The sequence below is a fragment of the Oenanthe melanoleuca genome, chromosome 4A (assembly GCF_029582105.1).
Source record: "Oenanthe melanoleuca isolate GR-GAL-2019-014 chromosome 4A, OMel1.0, whole genome shotgun sequence".
Lineage (NCBI taxonomy): Eukaryota > Metazoa > Chordata > Aves > Passeriformes > Muscicapidae > Oenanthe > Oenanthe melanoleuca.
Window position 1 is genome coordinate 16,011,390 of NC_079338.1, and position 25,009 is coordinate 16,036,398.

The 25,009-nt window shown below is 40.1% G+C and overlaps 1 protein-coding gene across 1 annotated transcript in view; it reads right to left on the minus strand.

Annotated features, from left to right (window-relative positions):
* The window catches only part of CHM (CHM Rab escort protein), a 49,922-nt gene extending 26,922 nt beyond the window's left edge, over positions 1-23,000 (minus strand). The window contains exons 1-7 of the mRNA XM_056491423.1: positions 22,918-23,000; positions 14,217-14,283; positions 8,539-8,611; positions 7,272-7,396; positions 3,219-3,633; positions 2,040-2,156; positions 1,287-1,407 (exon numbers count right to left, since the gene is read on the minus strand). Coding sequence (XP_056347398.1) covers positions 1,287-1,407; positions 2,040-2,156; positions 3,219-3,633; positions 7,272-7,396; positions 8,539-8,611; positions 14,217-14,283; positions 22,918-22,966 — 967 coding nt within the window. The 5' untranslated portion in view covers positions 22,967-23,000. The remainder of the gene's footprint in view (positions 1-1,286; positions 1,408-2,039; positions 2,157-3,218; positions 3,634-7,271; positions 7,397-8,538; positions 8,612-14,216; positions 14,284-22,917) is intronic.
* Positions 23,001-25,009: the final 2,009 nt, after the last annotated feature.

Below are 25,009 nucleotides of genomic sequence, written 5' to 3' on the forward strand. Positions count from 1 at the left end.
GGGTCTTTTTTGTTTTATCATTCTAAGAAAATTCTCAAGTCTTCCTCATTTCAAACTTATATAATTCCATATTTTACAGAAAAAAGCTTTTAAATAAATTCTTCACTCTCATGAACTCTTCCTATTAAAAGTCTGCCTTCCCACGAATGCAATGATCTCATCAAGAGCAATTTTAAATTTCTGAAGTTTTTACATTAGCCTAATCTGACTCAGAATATTCTCAATTACTTCTCAGGCTATTTTAAAATGTAGGAACAAAATCTGTTTAACCATCTCTGGAAGTAAAATAAATCTAATGTTATTTAGGAACATGAATCAATGAATTCATTTCAAATTAATGTGGCATCTCCTTCTTTTACTTAATAAATTTTCTAAATACCACCAATATCCTCACTCTGAGCACCTCCATTTCTTCCAGCAGCAGCAAACTGAGATCACCTGTAATCAATAAACCACTTCAGCCTAATGAGTTTTTACCCTTCAGGATTTTCTGGAGTTCATTACAGACTCTCCTTTTCTTAATCTTACCAGATCTTGATACTGACTGTTTTTCTCTCGCATATGTTAAAAATTTTCTCTGATGTTTGTACTCCTCTTTCCTCACTATTTCTTTTTGACAGATTTCTTCTCTTTGCCTTAGTTTACTTTTAGACTCCAAGAGCTGAGGCCATCACTTCATTCTTTGTACCCTGAGGAGCACAAACCCAAAGCACCTTCCTCCTGTTAAGCTGATTTCCCTCTTTGACCTGGTGCTCGTTATTCTTCACACATTATAGCTCAAATCTATTCTGATTTCCTCTCATCTAAACAAGCCAACAGTTGATAAAAGCACTTTGAACTTGCCCTCTACAACTAAAGAGCATTAAATTACATTTACTTTCATAGTTAAAAAATTCCATTTTCTCCATTTCTGATTTTGTGGTAACGCATTGTAAAGATTTAAGCATGTACCCAAAAAACCAGATAGAAAATTCAGATACATCACATTATTTTAAAAAATACCTGGGGGAAGGGAGGAAACACTTAAAAATGATAAAAAGCATTTTGCAACCTTGCTGTAATATATAATTTTGCTGTTAAAGAAAAATGTAAATAATAAATGATGTGGGAACTAGAAGAGCAAGTGCTTAAGTAGAAGAATTTAACACTGAAGTGAAAAGGTCACAAAAAGGTGAAAGCATACTTTAAAAATGAATCTGTAAAAATAAACCACGTGAAAACACAGGAGAGCTCTCAGCACTGTCCCTCCCTGGGAAGGGAGTGTGCCTTGTTCAGTGAGACACTACCTTGGTATTCCTCGGGGTGCTGTTCATAGTCCAAACAAAATGTCAGAAATTTCATGAGCATTCTCTTCTCCACCATGGTGAGCTGTTTGCTGTTGAAGACATCTGCTCTAGAACAAGGCACCTGCAAAATATTTTTTAATAATTTCAGATACTTACCACATTATGACTGTAAAAGCATCATCCAACAGTCTGATTAAATAACAAATACTTCAAATTACTGTTTTCAATTACAGTTATTCTCTTACATATTTCTTTCCCCTATTTTCTGTTGTAACTAAAGCTACCAATTTTCCACAATAAGAATATTCAAAAATATTTTTCAGCCTCTTCCTCCTTTTTATTTCCCTTCAATTTCACTTGCATCTCTGACTAGAGTTTCCATTAACTGTGCCAATATCTCGTCTTGGCATTATCACACTGACTTCTCTTGTATGTCACACAAACACAAATCAAGTCTATGTTACAATCTTAAAAAATAAAATCTGGGAATCTTCAAGAATTAACTGAAGAATGGCCTAAACATTTAGTCTGAGGTAAAGATTTATGTCAATATACTGAACTGCACAAGCTTATTTTAGTTTGGTTTGATTATTTTAATATTTTTATATAACACATACAAACACCTTTTCTTCCAGAAATTAAATTAGAATCGTAACTAAGCTTCTTGTCACAAAATTCTCAAAAAAGCAATTTCCAGCTTCCTGACTTTCAGAAGATGAGCTGAAGCAGAAGCAGCACAGTGTGTTCTGATACCTGTTCCACCTTCCCCTCCCGGAAGGCGAGGACTCGCGTGGCGTTTTTGAACTCGGCGTATCTGCTGACGTTGGACTTGATGAGCAGGTCAATTAGCAGCCCCCGGGAGTAGAGCAGCTGCTCAGGGAGGAGAGAGGGAGGGGTGGGTGAACAGCAGCAGTGAAGCACCCAGCAAAATCCTCACCAGCTTCTCCCTAAGTCACCCAAAGAGTCACCTTTTCCACAGGTAAATTCCGTACCTCTCAAGCTAAGGTTTAGTCATATATAATTTAATCATCTTTCTATAAGGTACAAATATATGATGAAATATAGAAAGGCCAGAAGTGTAACTATGAACTGAAAATACTTGTCTGTATTGAAAAGTGGTCCTGAGGAACAGACTTTGCAAGATCACACAGGAATTTTGTGGGTAAAGACTTCCTGACACACCATAGAGGACACTACAAGGGAGCTGCCTGGGAAACCCCAGCACAAACTCCTGGCCTTACCCTGCTGACCACATCTTGTGTCTGCATTTCTGGGATTTAATGCAATTAACACCGTGTCCCACAGAGGGACAGCCAGAGTATAAAAAGGATACTAAATAGCATTATCTGCTTAACTGCCACCCACTGACTCCTCTTCAAGATGTCATTGCAACATTTGGAAACAAAATTTTGCAATAATGCATTTTGTAGTGTTTTCACAAAGAATTGAATGAATTGTTGAAGAGAGTTTCTTTTTCAGTTTCCAGAGGTTTGAAAAATCTTTTTAGGCACGATATGAAAAATGAAGCATTCAACTTTGAAAAGACTTCCCTGTGCTGCAAAACACATTTTTTATCTTTTTAAAAAGATTAAAAAATCTGCATGCAGATTGATTTTTCTTGTTTAAAAATATAATTTTTTAATGGTATTATTTAAAAGGAGAGATTTTGCTGGTACTACCTAAGTGCTACATTTCACGAAATTTACTTTTATGGAGGTATTTCTGAGCTGTGTTTTTTGATCTCTTTGGTTATAAAATACTTAAGGACATATTAAAATAGCTCATGTTTGTTTTAGGGATAACAATTCTTACTTCTCAAGAGTGACTATTTTGCCTCAAAGGTGCTGTCTCAATGTGAAGGGTTTTAAAACAAATGTCAGCATTTTAAGCAAAGTAAATGTACTTAAACAGAAAGAGTCATTCAGTTCCTACCTTAGAAACTAAATCAATATTAAACCTTCTGCCTTCTCTAACAATTTGGGAATAGGTGATTTTCTTTGGCTCTTGGGCAGCGTTTTGGGAGGGTGCAGTTTCCGTCTGTGCCGGTTCTGGAGCTGCTCCACTGCCAGGGGCTGTTCCTGCCCCGTCCCCTGGAGCTGCCCCTGGCTCAGTGCCCGGGGCCTGCTCTGCCTCTGGGCTCTGTGGCTCCTCTCCAGGGCTCTCTGCTGCTGCATTCTCTTTCTCTGACCCCTCTGCTGCTGGACTCTGCTCTGATCCCAGAGAAATCCCCTCTGCTGCTGGATTCTCCTTCTGCGACGCTGCAGAAACCCCCTGGGCACCAGGGGCTCCAAACACAGGCAGCTTTGGCAGTGCACCAGCTTCTTCAACACCTTCAGCTGAATCCTGACTGATTAAAAACACAGAGGGGAAAAAGAGAGGGAAAAAGTCCTTTTGAAGAGTCTTAAAAACTTGTTTGAAGTTTTGAGTCGGTGCCAGAACAGAAACCTCAAGCATTTCTAGGAAAAGCATTAGAATTTCTTTATCCTGGCCAAACCAGGTGTTCCACCCACTAAAAACTCTGGTTCTTTGGCTGCAAAGCTATAATTCAAGAGGACTTTTTATTGAGGAGAAAAAAATGCCAGCAAAATTTGAGTTTTTACTTTAGATATACTCAGAAGGATCTCAAACTGAAAATCAAGGCCTTCATGGTGAAATAATACACAACTACATAAACAACAGAAATGGAGTATTTTGAAATAAAAACAGTCACTTGATTAGGTGCTCCCTATGGATTAAAAACCATGAAATTGAAATGCAAATATGCATTAAGGTCATTAAGCTGAGATGCTGTCCTGAAGAAAACAGCCAAGCTTTACTCAACCAAGCTCCTCTGCAGCCATGATCCCAGCAGGGCCATTGAGAACCAGACCCCTTTGACCCAAACCTTAAGCAAAACTTTCAAATTCCTTTTTCAGCTGTGCCCTTCCATTCTAATTAGTTGTTCAAGCAGCAATGCTGTCATGCAGGTGCTCCAAATCATACACAGTGGATGAAGGCAGCCAGTCACAGGAGAGACATTCCCACAAAACATTTACTCTGCACAGTTCATTTCCTTTCCACAACATTTCTTTAAAATTCCCCTTTATAAGCAGCCCTCCACTTTTAATCTCATCTACTTGCTTCATGTTGAACTTCAGTGACACCTCCCTTAGAAAGCAGGACTTTTGAACTTGGTTTAGTTTACACTACCAGCTGAGATGAATCAAATCAGTGTCATTGCAAGTGAAGGAGTTCAGCAATAATTCCAAGCTATCTTTTTATCTCTATACCACAAGCCATTAATGCACTGAATAAACAATTTAATCTTGGCTGAAAACGAATGAACTATGATTTTAAAGGTGACCTGCAAACACAGAGTATTAACAGGATGGTTGAAATCCCCAGAACAGCAAGGAATTACTCAGCATTGATACCAAAATGCTCCCTCACACACCTGCAGGTTGCAGATGGAAGCAGGGACAGGATTTCTGTTCAAAAAGGAACAAAAACCTGGGATCCTTTAAAAATTGCTCCTCATTTATGAACTCATGGAGCTCACACGAACTCATGAAACACTTGGGCACAGTCACCAGGAAGCACTTAACTCATGACTGGGGTAAAATATTGCCCTGGGAAATACAGGAACTACTACAAGGAAGCACTAATGAGAGAAGGCTGTTTCTGTACATTAATTATGTCTTTTTGCTTCAGATTGCCAACATTAAGTAACTATAAAATATCAAAGAAAGATAAGTACTCTGTCAAATGGTTTTTTTTTAGCGTTATCTCTGCTACAAATAAAAATATAAGTCAATTAAATGTTGGGGCTCTATTTGGATTTTGGGAGTTTTCTTAGGATTTTGGAACATGGTGTTTGTGAAAACTGCAAAAGCTCTTGCCAGTAATTCAGTAACTACGAATGAAGCTTTTTTTTAACTCATCCTAAACCTTTAAAACACAAAATATCAGAATAAGGTTTTCTACCTTTTCCCAATGAGTAGTTCATCTCATTTTAAACATCCTTGATTATTACTTCTTAAAATCAAAATAAATTTGGATTCATAATACACTGTATTTTTCTATATCACTCTGAAAAGTAGTGTAACAGAAATATTAACATATTTTAAATCTCTATTCACTTCCCATTAAAGAATAGGTAAATCTCCATGATTTACAGCTCCACACTTTTTATAATGAGAGCCTAAAAACTGTATATAATCTAAATTCATGACATCCTTCCTATAGGACCAAATATCCCTGAATAATGTAAGAACTGTCTATAAAAATGACTCAAATTGAACTTCTGTACAGACAATTCTTCTCCTAATTCAGAAAAAAATAATACATCTGCAGACAAATTGTTGTGTAAATTTAGAATATTATCTTCCACCATTCATCAATTAATGGTACTAACAAAGGAATATCTTAAAATGAATGTGTCTTATTAATGCCTTGTAACAGCAACCCCTTCAGATAGGTCAAATGAAAAATTGCCAACCAGCTGGTTAATTTATTCAGCACAGGTGTTCACTATTTATTTTTCAGCCATTTGCCTTTTTTCAATCCAGCTTGTTGTAGACACAGTATTCTTTCCCTTTGATGGATGCACTTTGTTCTAAGGCCATTCATTTCAGATTTGCACTGTGTATATTATACTGCTACCCAGCTGTTTATTCTTTCAAAATAAATGTTTAATGGTTACTTCATAGGAGTTACAAAAGTTAAGCAAAAACAACAGAATCTAGGCAGAACATGTAAATTGTCAGAAACACAGTAATTGACTCTCTCAAAAAGTTTGAAGTTCTTTTGGAGAACTTTTTCTTTGCCAGGTTTATTAATCTTATCCTTGTCCCTTGGGGGGATTGGGGTTTTTTTGGTGATGACCAAGGCAGACAGCACTATACTGAGCTAAGTTGAATGTTTAAAAGTATAATTTTACCTAAGTATAATCTCACTTCTAAGTGTGAAATCTCAGTGCTAGGGGGGCCAGCTATCAGTCAAACATTATACACAAAGTTAAAAGACTATGAGATTTTTCCATCTGATTTAATCCTGGTTCTGAACAATATTTATTAGGACAATAGGATGATAATTACAAGACCCAAGTGCTATTGCTTTAAAATAAGCATTACATTTTATCTGCAACCCAGTCAAGCACTGTTAGTTCACTGTTAGTGAACCTTGGAAAGGTCCCAGCCTGTGACCTTCAGATTGTATTTATGTAATTCACACCATTTTTCCCCCTACTTATGATGTTTACAGAAAGAAATCTGTATTTCTCTAGAATATGTGTCAGCATTTCACTTAGCTACTTGTGGTATTTTCTAAGGGATTCAAAGTTAAGCTTACAGAACTATCTCAAAGAACTTCCTCTCAGGAATTCTAGAGAGCATTCAGTTTAGTGCAAAATCCAGAAGATTAATAAATAAATACACAGTTCAGTTAGTTAAATTTATATTCAGTGGATTGAACTTCAGTAAGTTAAGTTCATTGCATGTGAGAAGGACAAGGGGCAAATATTGCTTTATCATTTTAGCACAAGGAAGTATTTCATAGTTACAGTCCTGCTGTCCATTTGTGTTCCTGTTCTTTTATATGTGGTTCATTTTACAGGTATTTAGGGGTTTAATTTTTGACTATGAGAATAGCAGCTTTTAGGCAAATTAAGAATGGAAAAATTTAATTGATGGCAGTGCACAGCTGTCTACTACTACTAATATCTAAACACAACACTGCTGTTTTCTACTCAGAAGTAAATCACAAACTCACAAAGTTGGCCAACATATCACTCTGCACCCAGAGAGGTCATTTTGGAAGGATCAGATTGTTGCAGTGAAGTGATTTCAACAAAGCACAAGGACATGAGTAACATTCAGAGGCCAGGGTTACTTTTTGAGACAATGTGCAGTATGGCAGCATGGTGAGACCCTTCAAACCAAAAGCACAATATGATCATTTACCCCTGGGCATACAAAATCATTCATGAATTTCTGCATTTCTACTTACTCGCCAAAACAAAAATCTTCTACATGTTGAATAGTTTTATCCTTGCTGCTAAGAGGAATTGCTTCTTCATCCTCAAGGATCAGTTTTCTCCAGTCTTCACATTCATCACTGAGATCTGTCTTTTGCTTAAAAGAACAAGTATAAAATTACATATTGTACTGTGCAAGTTGTTCTTGAACTATAAATCCCTGTAGATACAAATAATATGTACCATCTAATAATATAAGAAAAAAACCAAACTCTTAACTATCCTAATTTTTTTTCTATTTATATTTTGTGAGTTAAACCAGTTAGAGCTGGCTACTTTATTACATAATTTGCACTACAGCATTGGCTCCAGTAATCTGAAATACAGTGTTAAAAGAAATACAGGCTTTAGTAGAGAGTTGAATGTAACTTGGAATACAATCACCTAAAAGACAGGTTTGCCACAGCCAGGGTAGCTTCAGATTCTGTGACAAAACTCTTTGAATGGAGACTTTATGGACAAACCTGGTGATCTGGGGGGTTGTATTAATCTGTGCATGCAGGAATCTCTAAATCATACAACAGAACTCATAGAATATAAAGCTCTGGCACTGAGAAAATGCCCTGATTATGCCAGGAGGCAGCACAGTGTAAAGAACAGGCTGAGAGAGAGACTGAGCTGAGAAACTTCCATCTTCTACAGCGCAACAGGCTCCAAGCATTTCTGTAAATAACAGAGCAGCCATGTGCTAACCCAGCCCAAGTGCTCCATCTCCTGAATAAATATCCTCCCTGGGAGATTTCTATGAATCATGAATCAGATAAACTTTGGTCATTGAAAAATACACTATCAGCATTTATCTTTTTGTCCTGGTTACAGGACATTTCAATGGAGGGATCCAGCACCCACTTTTCTCCCTCTAAAGAAGAATCAGCTGAATACAAATGAGAAAACATTGCAGACTGGAAAATAATCAAAGAGGAAATGGAAAAGACCAGATTATCACAAAGGAACTGAAACAAAGGTGTAGTTGCTTCTCTTTAAGCTCAAGAACCCAGAAGTGTGGCTGAGCACCAGGCTGGTCTCAATCAGATGGACAAGGCAGCACATCAGAGCCTCAGAGTGCCAGGCCAGATGGGTGAGGCTCAGCCAGTAAAGCTGGGAACTACAAACCTCTTTGATCTGTCAAATTACCAAAGAGCAAAAGCAGAAAGGTAATTTGTCTTGTAATATATCATGCAAACAACAGAGCTTCAATGTTAAGGAGGTCTAAAAGAAGCAATTTGGGAATTTTTTTACCTGATTTTCTTTAATCCAGGACAATAATCCTGAAAAACTAAAGCTGGCCCAGTTTCCACCATAGTAATTTCTCCTGTAAAGAAAAAAACAAAAGGAAAACTTGATGGACAGGTAAAACAGCTTTCCCAGATTTAAAGAAAAAACAACCAAGGCTGATACATTCAAAACATTTTACATGGCAAGATTTTTCAGAGACAGAATAGATAAAAACAGTATTTTGCAACTCTTAATGAAAGGCAAAATTTCTATTTTCCTCACTGTATGAATCTCTGAGCAAACACACACTATAGTCCAAAATCAGATTATTTGGAGGGTAAATGGAAAAGGCTGAGAACAACACATGGGATGGTGTTGGAAGAAAAGGAAAATAGAAATAATACTGCTTTTTGGCCAAGACTGGCTCTCTTATCCATTATGTCAAACACAGGGAAGTGCAGTTTATTGTTTATCTATTGCTTACACAACATATTATGCCTATTACAGACTGTGAAGATGCTTCTGGCAAAACACTTACTGAACTGCATGTACTGCAGGTGGAGCCAAAGGAACTGGTTTGTACAAAGTGATCATCCCTCCCTGAGCACTTTCCAGTTTTATTTACCACCTTCTTGCTTGAAAAAGATTACTTACTGCTTTTAAATCACAGAAAATTAATAGTTCTGCTGTTAATCAAAGGAAGTCTCTGCTCTCTCTTTTTAAAATTTCTCTACCAATATTTCTCTGGATTAGTTGGCTTTTGTTGTCATGCACAGCACATCTTAAATACTTAACAACTCTGAGAAGAAAAATAACAGAGCAATTACATTTTAAAAAGTCACCAGTTCTTGCAAAATAAAAGCTATTTCAGGATTTAACTCTGTGTGTTACTGAACACAGTAACAGGCTGTAAGTGCCAGTACAGGCAATGTGTCCTGGCACTTCAGAAGCCTCAAACATTCCAAAAATATCCTCCTGAACAGATAGCTAATGATTTGCATACACTAAAAAAAAAAAAAAATTAAAAAATGTAGGGAGCAAGCTAGGGTTTGCATTTTAAAGAATAATGTGAAGGCTGTTAAATCACTCTTATCATAACCTCCTCCACTTTTCAATTGTAGAGATCAGGGTGATAACAGTGAAAAGCTAAATTCAGGTTAGATTCTCCTGACTAGATTTACGATGGGATGCTTTTGACAGGGCTTATCTGCACTGCCAAAGACTTCATTAGGAGTGTCAGCCCTGCTCCAGCACCAGGGGCTGCTGCTCTGGACCACGGTGCTTACTTAGCATATGAAGGACAGATGTCTGCTGAGCACTGCCTAATTGCTCCTGACTACAAACTGACCTAAAAAAGTCTTTCAGCTTCTGCAAGGCAAGAGTGAAGAACATAAATAGGACATCTTTTGCAAAGACAACAAAATTCAGCATTCACTGAATAAAGGTGGCTCCACCAATGGGTTGTGGTGCTCCAGGCCCTGAACTGGGGGGACTGAGCAGCACAGCTCCATCTGCAGATAGTTTCCAAGAGGAATTCCAGTCCTCTGTAACAGGAGTTCATCCTTTCTTCCTGGTGAGCTCCAGAACTACAGCTTTTTGTATCACCCAGAACACAAAGAAATGAGGATTAAAATCTATGAAATGCCCAATTCTGTGAGATTTCAATCTGCAAAAGACACTGGCAGTGGCATGTGATGATAACTTCCAGCTTTGTTTAAGTTGTTAATGGTGAAGGGTAATTTTTTCATGTTTCTTCAAATTCTACAGAATAAGAAGTTCAATATCCATGTATTATCTGGCATTTCTGGGATTTTCAAAAACCATGGCCATGAAGATTTATTTTTAAGGAAATTAATATGGAATACAATATATAGCAGTTGGAACAAGCAATGCCATGATCACAGAAATGCCAGAAAACACCTGCCTAAAATTAGGAGTGGGTTTCTTAAATCTACACCAATATTAAGTCATGCATATTTAGACTATTTAAAGTTGGAACTTTCAGTAAGAGAAATTAACATTATTGTCACAGGAAGTTGCAGAAGTTTATTTGTGAGCTTTTAGACACCTTTCATGTGAACATTCCTCTGTTCATCAGCTTGGTTTTCCTGTGGAATTATTTGTTTTACCCAGTGTTGAGGCACCCCAGTGTGTCCAACACAGCACTGCATGTCTGCAGTGGAGCTCCATCCATTCTGAGTGGCTGGCACAGCCCTTCCCTCTCCAAAGGAAAATGAACCACAGCTGTCCCTCCCTTCCTCTGGTGTCTGAGCACCCTTCCCAAGCTGTGTAATGCCACCTCAAATATTCATCTGCTCCTCAAGTAGCAATTTCCAGATTTTTTTTATCCTGGAATTTTAATTAGTTTCTCTGCACTACATGATGAATCAGGATTGCTTAATTTTCTCATCTGAAAACACTAGAGAAGGAAGACAGAGCAGACATGATTACTGACATAATGAGCAAAGTTTATAGCAAGTCTTGAAGAGGAATTCTGAGAAGAGCTGACTAATGGTTTTACAATTAGGACTCCTTTGTAACCAAATATTTTTGCTATAATTGCCCTGAAGATGAACTGGGGAATTCCTTTAAGTAATGGTCAAGATCAAAGCCCAATTAAAGCTAAAATATTGTCTCAAAATCTCAAAGCCTAAGCTCCCCTCTCCTCTTGCTATATTAGCAAACTACAAAGATGGATATTCTCTCCCTTTTTTAGGGTTATAATCCAATTATTCCCTAACTAAGAACAGGAAGCATTTTGAAGGTGTAACAGCAGAGGTGGAAAATACTTTTTCTACCAAGCACAGATGTTTCATTCCCTACCATACATAGCTTCTTAAATTATATTTGCTCAAGACTGCTCCTGTTAGCTGGATTTCACCTGAATTACAACACTGCTCCTTTTCCTTCACATTTTTCAAATCTCTAATCTGCAGTTCAGAGATAACAGCAGAAAAAAGTTTTGCAAACTTTTGGAAATGTAGCTGAAGTACCATGTGACCTCTGCCAAAACCTTGTCTCTTCTTCAGTGTTGGCTTTTCACTTTTTTCTTCAGTTACCAAGACCATTTTTTAAATAATTGGCAAATTCCAATCTGGAACACTGAAATCACAAATTGTTTCTGACTGATTAACAATCTGTATCTGCACCAAGGAAATATCTAAAGTGCCCATCTGCAGACAAGACTGCAATTTGAGAAACCAAGCACTTCAGAAAGCAGGAGATTCACAATTAAAATGTAAGACCAGCAAAAGCATTTGTTGGGCAGTGCTGGTTTGGGAGCTGGCCCTTCCAGGGCCACAGCACAGCCCCCATGGTGACACTCAAAGCTGAAGCTGCTGATGCCTCACAATTTCCCCCAAGAGCTGCCTGGATGTGTCTGTCCAGCATCTGATCTCCCAGAAAGAAGTCCTGACCCATCAGGGCAGCTGTCTTTTGCACAGGAAGTTACTGCCACATCGATTTTAAGGATCTGAACACAAAATGATTCATGTTTCAACCCCAGAAAGTTTCCTGTGCTACCTATTAGGACACAGGCAAATGGATGAGAGACTCCCATTGTGCCCCAGTGATGGTGTTTAGGAGCTGCCTGGCTTTCAAGAGGAGAGGTTTAACCAAAACAGCTCCTGAGAGCCTTCAACCCAACAAAAGGGTGGCAGTCACTTATGCTACATCCCATTAAATCCTGGGATATGAACATGACTGAAGAGAATCACCATGGCTCAGCTGAGACCATGCTTTGTTCTCTAATACCTTTGCTGTGAGATTGTATCCTAAACCAGAATAAACAGAAAAAGGACTTTCTCAAAAAAGCTCAAAAGATACCAGAATTAATAAATTTTTTGCCTAGTTTTCCTTATTGAAATTAAAGAAATTGACCTGCTTAAAGAAGCACCTGTTTTGCTCTATGGCTGCTGTACTCCCACAGCTCCCTCACCTCACAGCAGATCCAAAAGAAGGCTGTATGAAAACACAGGGTCTATTACAACATATATGTTGCAAGTTCTGAGAAAAAAAAAAGTGAGACAAATTGTCTGGCAGGAAGTGGAACAAGCCAGAAAAGCAGGGATTTTTGGACTGAGGAGGTACAGGAGCAAGGCCAAAACTTTTGGATGCTCAAGTAAAAGAATTTTGGACACAAGGAACCCTCAAGTGTTCTACAGGCAAAGTACAGTCAAAAAATAAGAAAGGTGTCAAGAAGCAAGACATGCCCAGTTTGGTCTACTTCTCACAGAAGAGAAGGTAAAATCCTGCATCTTGACCCTCCTTTGCCTTTGAATTAAATTCCACATGGACAAATAAGCCAATAAGGAAGGATGTAGACAATTAAACTGCAGCCTACAAATGCTGTATTCCAGATGCTGAATATCAAATATAAAATGTAGCTAAACATGCCTCACCCCAAACTGCTTCATCCTCAGTAACCAAACTCGTGCAGAACCACAGATACAGAATTAGAAGAGGCAAATAAACAAAGGACCAAAAGCAGAAACTTGAGCAAGTGGTTTGGAGAAAATCCTTTGCATGTGCACAATTAGTACAGGAAGAATATTCACTTCAAGTAATCCACTTTTAGTCTTGATCTACCTTCCTCCAGCAGCTTCAAATTTAAACTAAGTGCCAATCTCCACATTTTAAATTGCAAATTACTTTTCTAAATCATTTAACAAATATCCTTGAAATTCCACATGTCAACAGCTCATTAATATCTACAGTAAATGTAGCTCTCTGAGAAGAACCACAGATTTTACATTTATTGAGACAGATAGCTGGCACAGAGAAATAGAGCTCCTTCAATTACTAGTTGGCAGAAGCTAACTTCAGTTTAAAATCAATCTACAGCAATTTATGGCAACACTGCAGTGAAGTGACTATTTTGAATAAGATTAGCTACTGCTGATGGCAATGCCTGGACAGTGTTTATAAATCAAACTCAGAACTCAGTATTTTATAATAGACCACTTCAAAACTATCTCCCATAATCACCTATGCAGTATATTATGATAAATGCAAACAGGGCTGGAGATTAAAAGTAATGAAAGAAGGTACACAAGGTAATGAGAGCAAGTAAACTATAAACAAAGACTTTATGCATATATGTCTGAAATACCTGGTGCCTGACTTAACTTGGGCCTTTGTAGGGAACAACAGATTTATCAACCTAACACAGCTATTTCAGTAACCCCAAATCCCATTTCTTTATACACTGAGAAAAATTTGAATTCAGAATTCTGACCATTAGTGAAGGGAACAACATAGTTAAAAGGTGATATTCATCATAGCTAAAAACAGGAATGGATAACAGAAATCAAAGTTCCAGTGGCCAGTATTATTAAAGACTTTGATATCCAATGAAAACAAAAAACTGAAATAACACATCATTCTCACAAAAGAGAATGGGATAATTTCTGTCAGGAATGAGAATCAAGGGCAATACACCTGTAGCCATTCCTGCCTGTAGCAAAGAAGGAGCCATCACAGCATCCTTCACCAGAGCAGTGATGTTCCAAATGCCTGAGCAAGCTTCCAAAAACTGCCTGCTCTATTGATGGAAATTACACCCCCAAAATAAGGCAGAGACAGAAACATAACATTACTTGGTGCCAGATGAAGAGAGGACTCCTGCAGCCCACACTGACAGAGACACAGAAACCCTCCAGTCAGCTTAGCTCCCAAAAAGGGAAATTACTGGAGTCACTTACGAATCCACATGAAGAACTCTCTGGCCACTCCTGGCACAGGCTGCTGCAATAATGGACTCAGGCAAACCTGAAATGACACGTGCAGTTTTTAGAACTTAGCATGCCATGATATATTAGAAATTGAAATAATGGTAGCACTTGGTCAGAAGCAGGCAACTCAAACAAAGAAATTTTACAATGTGAGGCACTGAAATTTTTAACAGTCTCTTGCTACTAAAATAATGAACACTATTTAGTGCTCTTTAACATTTTGCTGACCCTCTTAAATGCAACTTTGTTTTTATTGTTTTAATAACTTTATAGCACATACACTTGCAAACACCACTGAGTTAAAGCTTGGCACCAGCACCTTTCCTCCATACCCTGCTATCATCACCACATTGAGTAATTGCCAGCATGATGATACCAAAGCTTAGAGGGCTGCTCTGTAACCACATCCTTGGCAATGCAGTCAGGTATTACCTGAAGGCATTTTTGTGTATTTTTGGTCACTCCAAAGTGAACAAAAAGACTATGATTGTCCTTAGAGTGGTATTCCTATCAAAATCTCCCACACAATTCAATTACACTCTACTGAATCAGTGTGTTTTCATTATATTTAGAAAAAATATATAGCAAATAAAGCACACCAAAAGGCTGTGATATCTCTACCAGCAACACATGCTTGGAATGGCACAGGATCCCACTGGAGCTCAATAAATAAATGGGGCTGCTCTGTAATATCTGCTCCCACTCACCAGATTTTACATGCCCAGTTAAATGCCTTGGATTCTGGAGCAGGTTCAGAAAAGCAGGACAGCTCACCAGCTAAGCTCTGTGGCACTGACTTCTCTCAAATCTCTTTTTCAATGATCTGCTGGCTGTTAAAGCAAGTAATTCAGGAACAGCAAATAAAATTCTAGGGACTGGTATCAGGAGACACTTAGGCCATGTATTCAATTAAGGGATGAGATTAAAGGAAGTGAAAGGAGTGTTTGGCTGACCTGATTTCCAGCAGCACCAGAAGGAGCTGCAGTGGTGCAAGTGCAGAGACAGAACTGGAAGGAGAAAAAGCAGCTGTGGAAGGGCACAATCTGCTCTGGCCCATGCCATGACAAACATCTCCAGCAGAATTCCAGGCCTTCACCAACAAATACAGCCTTGCAGTCTAGAAGACATCCCCTGGGAGCTGGGTACACCAGACCACAGTTTCACCAACTCTTCAAATCACCAAAGGCCAACACAATCATCAAAATAAAGAGATGCAACCTCTGCCCTCATCATCTGCCCCTCCTGACCTCCTTCCAAATCAGATAAATGGTTGGTTTTTGGGAGAGCAGTTCCCTGGTGATGTCCAAAACTACAAATGTTTGTGTCAATACAAAGAAGGAAGTTTAAGAGAGGCATGACAAATTTCCCAGGAAAATAGCTCCAACTTCCCTGCAAATTTTCTGGTTTTAATGATTACTTTTTCTAATGGATTTTTTTAAAAAATCCTTTTCTGAATTAAAAAAGCAGAAAAAGTGAAGATAGTTTTGCATTGCTGACCTTCCACAGCAAGTGAAGGTTTAACACAGAATTAACCTCCAGGGGCAGGATGAGGGATGAACAGTTGCAGCAGTTCCTGGGATGCTTGTTTCACAGCCTAGACAAAAGACTTCTGAGCTGAATTTTTGGAAGGAAGAGTTCAAAACCCCATTGTAACAAAGGAGACAAGGAGAAAATACCTAAGTGCAGCACACACTTCAGGACTGACAGGGCACCCTGGCTGTACAGTCATTATGTGAGAGCTCCACACTCAGCTGTGGTCCCATGTTTATATATATGGCTCATTTTGCTCCCTCTATAAACTATCTGGAATAGAATCTACAACTACTCTTTGTTTGGAGTTCCCAAAGCAGCTTTTCTGTCCCTCATTGGGGCACAGAGAGTATTACTCTAGAAATGGAATTGAGAAACTTGTTTCTCCTTCCTTATTGATAAAAGCCACTGAGAAAGTGTTGTAAAACATCACCAGTGCTGCCTGGCTGCCCTGGGCCGAGTTATAGCTACCAGGGCATAACTGATTGCTTGAAGCTTGATCCAATTGATACTGTGTTGGAGGTCTGTTCTTCCATTAACCTTGGATGAAATTGTTCCCTGAATTAGCTTCCTCTCTCTTGAAAGCTGGCATCAATTTTCTTCACCAACCCTTCTAAGGATTGCTTCTAAGACACTGTGGCCCCCCACACACCCAGTGGTAAGAGTGGGAATGTGGCCAGAAAGCAAGGCCAGCACATGCCAGCTTTAGGAGAATTAAAATAAAATTAGTAATTTCACTCATTAGTGATGTCTGGATTGCCAGCATGTTCTTCCAGGTAGACTTTCCTAAGTGGTACCTGGCACCCACCCATCCAGCAGGCAATGCATTCACTGCCTCACTGGAACACTGTGCAAAGTCAAACAGAACCAACTTGGGAGTGTTTCTAGCGCTGACTGCACACTCCTCCTGCTGCCTGTGGCTTCCTGCTGGAAAGAAACAAAGTGGCAAGCAGACTAATAATTAGCTCTAATTCAACTAACAAACATGGTGGCATGGCCACTTCAGGCAGGAAGGAGGAGGGTGCCCAGCAGGAGCAGCAGGCTCAGGACTGCCTGTGATGAACAGTGAGGTTCATCTGCACAGTCCCCTCTGCTGCCTCTGCCTGAGCACTGTCCCCACCCCAGCCTTCTTGGATACATAACAGGCAGATCCATCTCAATAAATCTCAAAGAGGTGGCTCTGCAAGCTGACCTTGAAGTCTGCATCTGCTTGTTTCCAGTAACCTCTGACCAAGATAATCTCCATTACATGAATTGTTGGAGCTTCCCTATGAAACCAAATCAGCCATACTCTTATTTTCAAAAACAGAGTTTTAGATGTAAAAAAGAATCAGAGGAATTAGCTACACATTATTTAGTTATCCAAAAGCCAATTCTATTTTTATTTCCAATAGAAAAAAATTAAAGTTTGAGATAACAGCTAAGGTGGAAAACTTTTTTCTCTTCAGTTTTAAAAGCAAATTAATTTCTGAAGTCTTACAAAATAATGAAAACTTATAATTCACTTCTGTGATCAAAAATTAATTTTAGGCTTACACATTGTGTCTCCTGCTGTACTTGCTGCTCCTGCAGTGCCTTGAAAAGGATGCAGTCACTGCCTTGAGAGATTTCTAAACTAAACAGCTTCATATCTGTGGGAGCATCTTGGTTCCAGAGCTGCTCACTGCAAACTGTTTTGCAGTCATCCAGATGATAAGTTTTTACTGAATTACACAAGATCCATCTTGAAAAGGCTTAAATGTTTAATTTGCTCCACTCCATCTACTAAATAAATCACAAGTGGCTTTTTCATAATATAAAACGTTGAAGGGAAATATATGAAGAAGTTGGAACATAGACAATTTCAAAACAATCTTCTGCAGTCAGACAGCTGACCAGCTGCAGTACACTCTGTTTGCATCTGAACTTCTAAGTAGAAAGAGCAGCTGACTCTGGAGGAGCTCACTACAAAATACTCACAATATGGTTTTGGTATATGTGAAATTTTAAAAGCATTTTATAATTTAACTGCAAATTAAAATACTTCTTGTATGTAATATTTGAAGTTAAAGATTAATAAAATTCATTCATTTTAATATTTGCTCATATTGCAGAGCAGTATCAGAAAATACTTCTGCATTACAGAGTATGGCACAGAAATGACAGTCCACTAAGAAATGTAAGAAAATGTTATTGGTCAAGAAACAAGTCACATGTAAAAAGTTTATTCTCCTACATTGTAAATGCATACAGTTATCTGTATCTCATCAGAGGAACTTGGCAATGAAAACCATTCAGTCTCACAGTTGGTGTAAATGAGCATTATTTAGAAAAGGAACACAACCACTTAGGCTTGAAATAAAAATTTAACTTCTTACTAAAAACCACACTCACACCAGCAATGCTCTCTGAACAGTGTTCTCCAGCACATACTACAGCTCTGAGTCTGATCTTTGGTTTAAAGCAATAGCAGCAGATAAAGCAAAGCACTTGAATTAAAAGATCTGTATAGAAAGACACACACTGAGTTTTATTCTCACTTGAGTCTTCTAATACTTTCACTCCCTTTTCTGCTTCCCCATGGGAAAAGAGCTCCTTGCTCCTTCTACATTTTTAAACATTTCCCAGAGCAGCTGACTGACCCTGCAGCTCTCTGCCACTCTCCAGGCAGTGGAACCACATTTCCTACTGGGATACACAAACCTGGTTCCACTGCTCCTCATTCACACTGCAATTTCAAAGTACCTTACTAAGCCTTTTTCTAAAGGAGTTTTTCACCTTGATATGCAGATGACCTGCTCTGTATTTTTCACAGTGGAGTCACAGGAGTCCTACAGGCTCTGATTCTGTAAGATCAGCAATATAATTTGGAAAAGCTGCAGAACACAAACAGCTGAGAAGGACAACAAAAGGTTCACAGAACAATAAGTGTACCCACATGAGCAGCCAGGGACACTGCACACTATCTGGGAAAGAAACCTGCCTGAGGTACCAGTGGGAACCTAAACCTCCCAGGCAGCTATCACAGCACCTCTGCTACACCCCAAAATCCAGACTGGAAGCCAGGCCAGAAACCAACCCCTCCATTTTCGATTAAAAAAAAAATCAGTAAAGAAGATAAAGGTACATGTGGAGAATACTGAAAAATGAAAGGAGGACACACACACACAGAGGACACAGGACAGGACTGTGAGTCAGTGTTCATTCTGTTTGACATTTAAATGGACAGGCAGTAACTTATCTACAATTGATTATAAAAACGTGGGTCTATTTCCTCCTTCCAGACATCAACATCACAAGTCAGTATCACTGTGTTAGTCCACAATGACCACTGACGTCAAGAAATATCCATCTTCAGCTGGTTTTCCATTGAGCTTTCATCAGCTCTGAATAGCTGCTGATAGAAACTGAACACTGTGCAGTTACATAAGATAATGTAACCTAAATATCAGCCCAAAAGATGTATTAGAAAATATTTTGTCACATTCTAAAAATATCCTGCAACAATAAAACTATTAGAAATTATTATTTTTATACCAATCTTCAGTGTTTACTTTAAAATTCATATCTGTAATATTTGGGTTGGTTTTGTAAGGTATATTTTCCAAACTGTGCTAGTATCTGGAAGTGATTTTTCCTAACACACTACACTTACATAAGATAAACATAAAGTACTTACACCACTCCCAGCATATCGAACAATAAATAATAGATTCTCCTGACAGGACTTTGATGACCTGGCAAAGCCCGAGTGCTTTCAGCCAAAATCATATGAAACCATAAATCACTCTTTATTTTATAGAATATTTCAAAATGGATTCCTGCTTTCTACCTTGAAAGTCATTTCATGTGTTATTTATAACCACTGAAAACCAGAATGGAAAGAAAATTGCATAGAACTAGAATATTTACTGTGACTGCTTTTATAAAGAATAACTCCTTTTTAGAAAAAAAATTAGAATTACTGGCAGACAAACTTGTGAATACACCACCTTTCAAAAAGCCATATCCTTTACAACTTTCCCAGCAGTTAGCACAGGTCTTGGGGAGTGCCAGAGAGAAGACTGAATACAATCCAACTCCCTGAAGAAATTCCAAGGTAAACATGACCCTGCACCTGTATCCACACCACTCTGCACAGCCACAAAGTTGCAAATCTTGGCACTTACAGGCACTTCTGCCCTAAACTCAACACTGCTGAATGTTTTGCCTATGAATTTTCCTATTTGACAACTGCCTGAACAGAAAAGGTCTGCCACTGCTACCCAGTTCTGCTTTCAGACCAATAAAAACCACTTCACGAAAAAGCCTTTCCCAAGGAGCAGAGCTGCTCTGAGGACTGATGATCCTGGATAATACCTGTTTTGGGCAAGAACCATCTAACAAACCCACTCCTGCCTGGCTGATGGATAACTCGAGCACAGCACTGTTCAAAAAGCAGGAAAGCAGGGGTAGGAGGCACTGGAGGAGACAGGGAAGGGAGAGGGACTTTAAGGCTGCAACAAAAGAGGAAGTGGAGAAAACAACAACATCATAACAGCTTTCAGTCCCATACTGTGCTGGCCATGAAAAACCTCAAGATATCAGTTTCATGTCATGAGATAATTGACTTTTCTTTAGAGCTATGGATGGAAATTCCATGATAGTAGTGAAACTTCAGAATGAGTATATCTGTACCCACATCCACCTTGCTCTAAACTTGCTCATGCAAGAAAATATCTGAGTTAAGGAAAAGGAATTTCTTCTAAAAGGAATTTTCCTTTTCCCGTAGCAATATTGATGAATTAATTGAACCAAGACATTAACTGAAGCACTGATGACTAAAACTTAGTTGAGGTTCCATTTGCACTAAGCTTACTACAGGGAAACAATTAAATGAGCCTGAAATACAAACAAATTCAAATCTTATGTTACCACTCAGTCTAATTACTAAATTTAATAGATGCACCAGGAAAAGGCCACACATGCAGAAATTAATACAATTACTACTATGCATTAAAAATACCATTAACCACAAACATTCTAGTTATTATGGTAAGACAATTAGCTACTCATAGGTACACTCAGCACTGGTGACAGCATTAGAAACCAGAGAGTTGAAGACTAGGCTAAAATATTCCCTCAGGAGTCACTTCCCAAAGAGAAGACAGATGAAAGTTCTACTCTGAACAATCTTCCATACTGAGAAATTTAATAGAGATTGAAAAACCCTCAGTCAGTCACCAGTGCTAATCACCTCTTCTGTATGTTCAGAGTAAAAAGGAATGCAAGGACAAAACAACTCCTAAAGTGCAGAATTCTGAGAATCCTGGAATCAGTTATAGCAGTACTCTCTACAGATGGCCAACAAGGCATCCTTGAATATAAATCAACACCCCCAAATACAGCAATATTTCAGAGACTTTAGCTCAGAGAATTTCCCTCCTGCACCATCAAAGCTCCAGTATCACACCTCACCCCAGAGCAGGGAAGATTGGGTTTGATGGCTGCACATGAGCTGCTCTCTCTGGCACAGGTAACCCTTGTTCCCTTTGTGGCTAGAACAGCAAATAGCTTAACATTAATATCATTGTCATAAACCTCTGAGTTTCTGCATTGGCTGCATGAACACTGCTTAACTCACAGCAGAAAAGAATGGATCATCCCCAAACATCACAGAAGTTACACAATGTTTAGTATTTCACCCTTACAGTTTGATACTTCAGCTTCCCATTATTAACCAACCTTGGCACACACTCAAATTGTTCTCATATCTGAGCACATGTGAAAATGCCAGATTCATTACTACATATCACTCCACAGAACAGGGTTAAGACACAGAAGGGATCTCTTAATTTGCTCAAGAACTTAAATGTTGCATTTTTAGCAGAGTTTTGGTCAGTATGGGGGCAGTATGGTTTTATAATTACTCCAGAACTCCAGATATAATTCAGGAATCTTTTAAACAGTTACGCATACACTGTATGGGCATTGCTTTTCTCTGCTGAATGCTGAAATCTGCAATTTCTTTAAGAAACTCATTCATTCTATTCCAAATTGCTAGAAATCTTAAATCCCATGGACATAATTGGACAGATCAGTGAACTCCAAAAAGAGAGTTACAAATTTCACATGGAAAACAATAACATTTAGAAATGCCTTCTGATTGTGCTCCAAACAATACCCTGACCTCGTTACAAAGGCAAACAAAAACTGACTGTAAATCTGGGACCTATAAACAGTGATGCACTGTTGAGACTAGAGCTCAATGCTGAATTTAAGGTGGGGGGCTTATCAAGACCAATCTGAATCAGGTCACTGTCACTGGGTTCTGAAACAGAAATCTATTCCAATGCTTCAAGATTATTGTGATACACAAGCACCAAGAATCTTAGTTCTGAAGGAATATTTTAAAATTCCTCTTGTAGTTACACTGTGGTAGGTTACAGTGAGACACTCCAGGTCTCCATCATTCATCTGAACAGGATGAACTTGTACAGGATGCAGAAAGTGCAGAAAATATCAGAATTAAGTGAATGGTACATGCAGTCATTCATAGAGAAATGTGCTTTAATGAGGAGGACTCAGAAAGTTTTGTGTTATTTATAAAGCGGGAGATTAGAATAATAACTTTAAAGATTTAAAACTACATGTATTGCAGGATATGATAAAAAATATATTATCAGCCTATAGCACATATACTGCAATGAGACAGAAGTTCAGCTCTTCAGAGCTGTTTTCCTTGCACAAAAGCAAACCTGACCAGCAGGATGGCAGCTCGGGAACAAGGGCTGGCAAGGGAGGCAGAGTCAGTCGGACAAAGGAGCCCCCGATCCCGGGTGTGGGGACAGGTTTGTGGCTGTCACAGGGTCCTGGCAAATCCCTCTCAGAGCCGGCCGCACAGGCTCTCCGTGACAACAGCATTTCTAAGCAAATGCGGCCATTTCCGTGTGGACAGCAGCCCCACAGCGGGCTGCGAGTGCCCGGGACGCTGCGGGAATGTCCCCGCCGGTGTCACGGAGATGTCACCGCAGGTACCTCAGCAGCCACTCGCACACCCTGCCCGCCCTCCCCAGACGCCGCTGCCGCCCCTCAGCCGGGGACCCGCGTCCCCCCGCCGCCCCTTCGAGCCTGGGCCCCTGCCAGGGCCGGCGCTGCCCCCCGTGCCCGTCCCGGCCCGTACCGGTGCCCACCACCACCACATCGAACTCTGTGGGCAGGTTGTCCGCCATCTTGGGAGGCGCCGTCACGCGCGCGCCGCCGGCGGAAAGGGCGGGAGCGGCTGCGGGGTTCCGGCGGGAGGGGCGGGAGGGATGGACCCGCCTGAGGGACGGGAGCGCTCGGGGAGGGAACAGCAACCCCGCCTGAGGGACGGGAGCGCTCGGGGAGGGAGGGATGGACCCGCCTGAGGGACGGGAGCGCTCAGAGAGGGATGGACCCGCCTGAGGGACGGGAGCGCTCGGGGAGGGAGGGATGGACCCGCCTGAGGGACGGGAGCGCTCGGGGAGGGAGGGATGGACCCGCCTGAGGGACGGGAGCGCTCGGGGCGGGAACAGCAACCCCGCCTGAGGGACGGGAGCGCTCGGGGAGGGAGGGATGGACCCGCCTGAGGGACGGGAGCGCTCAGAGAGGGATGGACCCGCCTGAGGGACGGGAGCGCCGGGGAAGGGATGGACCCGCCTGAGGGACGGGAGCGCTCAGAGAGGGAACAGCAACCCCACCTGAGGGACGGGAGCGCTCGGGGAGGGAGGGATGGACCCGCCTGAGGGACGGGAGCGCTCAGAGAGGGATGGACCCGCCTGAGGGACTGGAGCGCTAATGGAGGGAGGGATGGACCCGCCTGAGGGAGAGGAGCACTTGGGGACAGCGCAGCCGTGTCGCCAGTCCGTCCCCTTTCAGCCCACCAGCCCTCACCCCTCTGCTGTCCTGCTCATCCCCAGAACCAGCCCTGACCAGAGGCGCAGCAATGCTGCGGGATGCAGCAGGGAACATGTATAGATATACACGCACCTACATCCATCAATAAGTTTCTTAACTACAGTTACGTGGCGGCATTCCACTCACTGAGCCAAAAGCAAATCGCTTTAATGCAAGCACGCGTGTTTTTGTATGGTTTACGGGTTGATTTTGAGGAAGAAATTATTAAATTTTCTTTTGAGGGAGGTGGTACCCCGGCACGGGGTGCCCAGAGAAGCTGTGGCTGCCCCTGGATCCCTGGGAGTGTCCAAGGCCAGGCTGGACATTGGGGTTCGGAGCAGTCTGGGCTCTGGGAGGTGTCCCTGCCATGGCAGGGGTGGCACTGGATGGGCTGTAAGGTCCTTCCAACACAACCATCTTTGGGACCTGTACTGTGAACTCCGCTGAGGTTTCCTGACCATTTCCTCAGAAACAACAAATTCCACTTTTGCTATTTTCCCTGCATGTTCACTGTTTCCAAAACAATTTTTGTTGTTTTTTCGATTTTGTTGCTCACTGCTCTTTATTAATATATCCAAGAAAATATTTTCATCATTTTTTAAAAAAAGTTCCCTTACCCCCAATTGCAATATTTTTTTTCCTTTAGCCATCACGTTGAACACAGATATAAAAATAAAGCTATTAGTGTTAGAAAATTTTTCAGTCATTAATTTTATGTTCTTTCTTGTTAATTAACAGATAGATGTTTGACTGTACTATATTCTGTGTGCAAAACCCTTTCTATTTTTCTCAACTCGTTCATTAACTCTTTCTTTCCTTCTGAAGCCCAAGGCCACACTTTATTCTCAGTCTCTTCCTTCACCTTCCAAAGAAAAGAAAGTGGAATTGGATAAAATCCAGAATCTCTTTCTTCAGAGTTGTCCCTCCCATAACACCAGTCTGAATGTAAGAACAGCAGGACCAAGAGCACAGACTTGAAAAAGCCAGATACAGCAATGTATGCAAAGTAACCCAGCACAGAACACCTGTGCCAGAATATGCTGGAAATTTCTGGAAAGTTTTCCTTTTTATTTTGCATTTAATGGCTTATATGGCTTTAAGCTAATCTCTTAATATTATTCTTTGTGTATGATTATATTAAAGTCTTAGCACCTTGAATCAATAATAACAATAAACCAGCTAGCAGCCTGTTAACACCTTATTACAAGCTCCTTGTTCACATAGCAAAAGAATAGTGAAAATAGTAAAAAGTGACTAATGGAAACCAGAGGCCAGGTTACCCCTGCCAGACGTTCTGGAGCAGAGTGCAGCACAGAAAACAGTCTGGCAGGAAACATCCAACCATGCACAAACAAAAA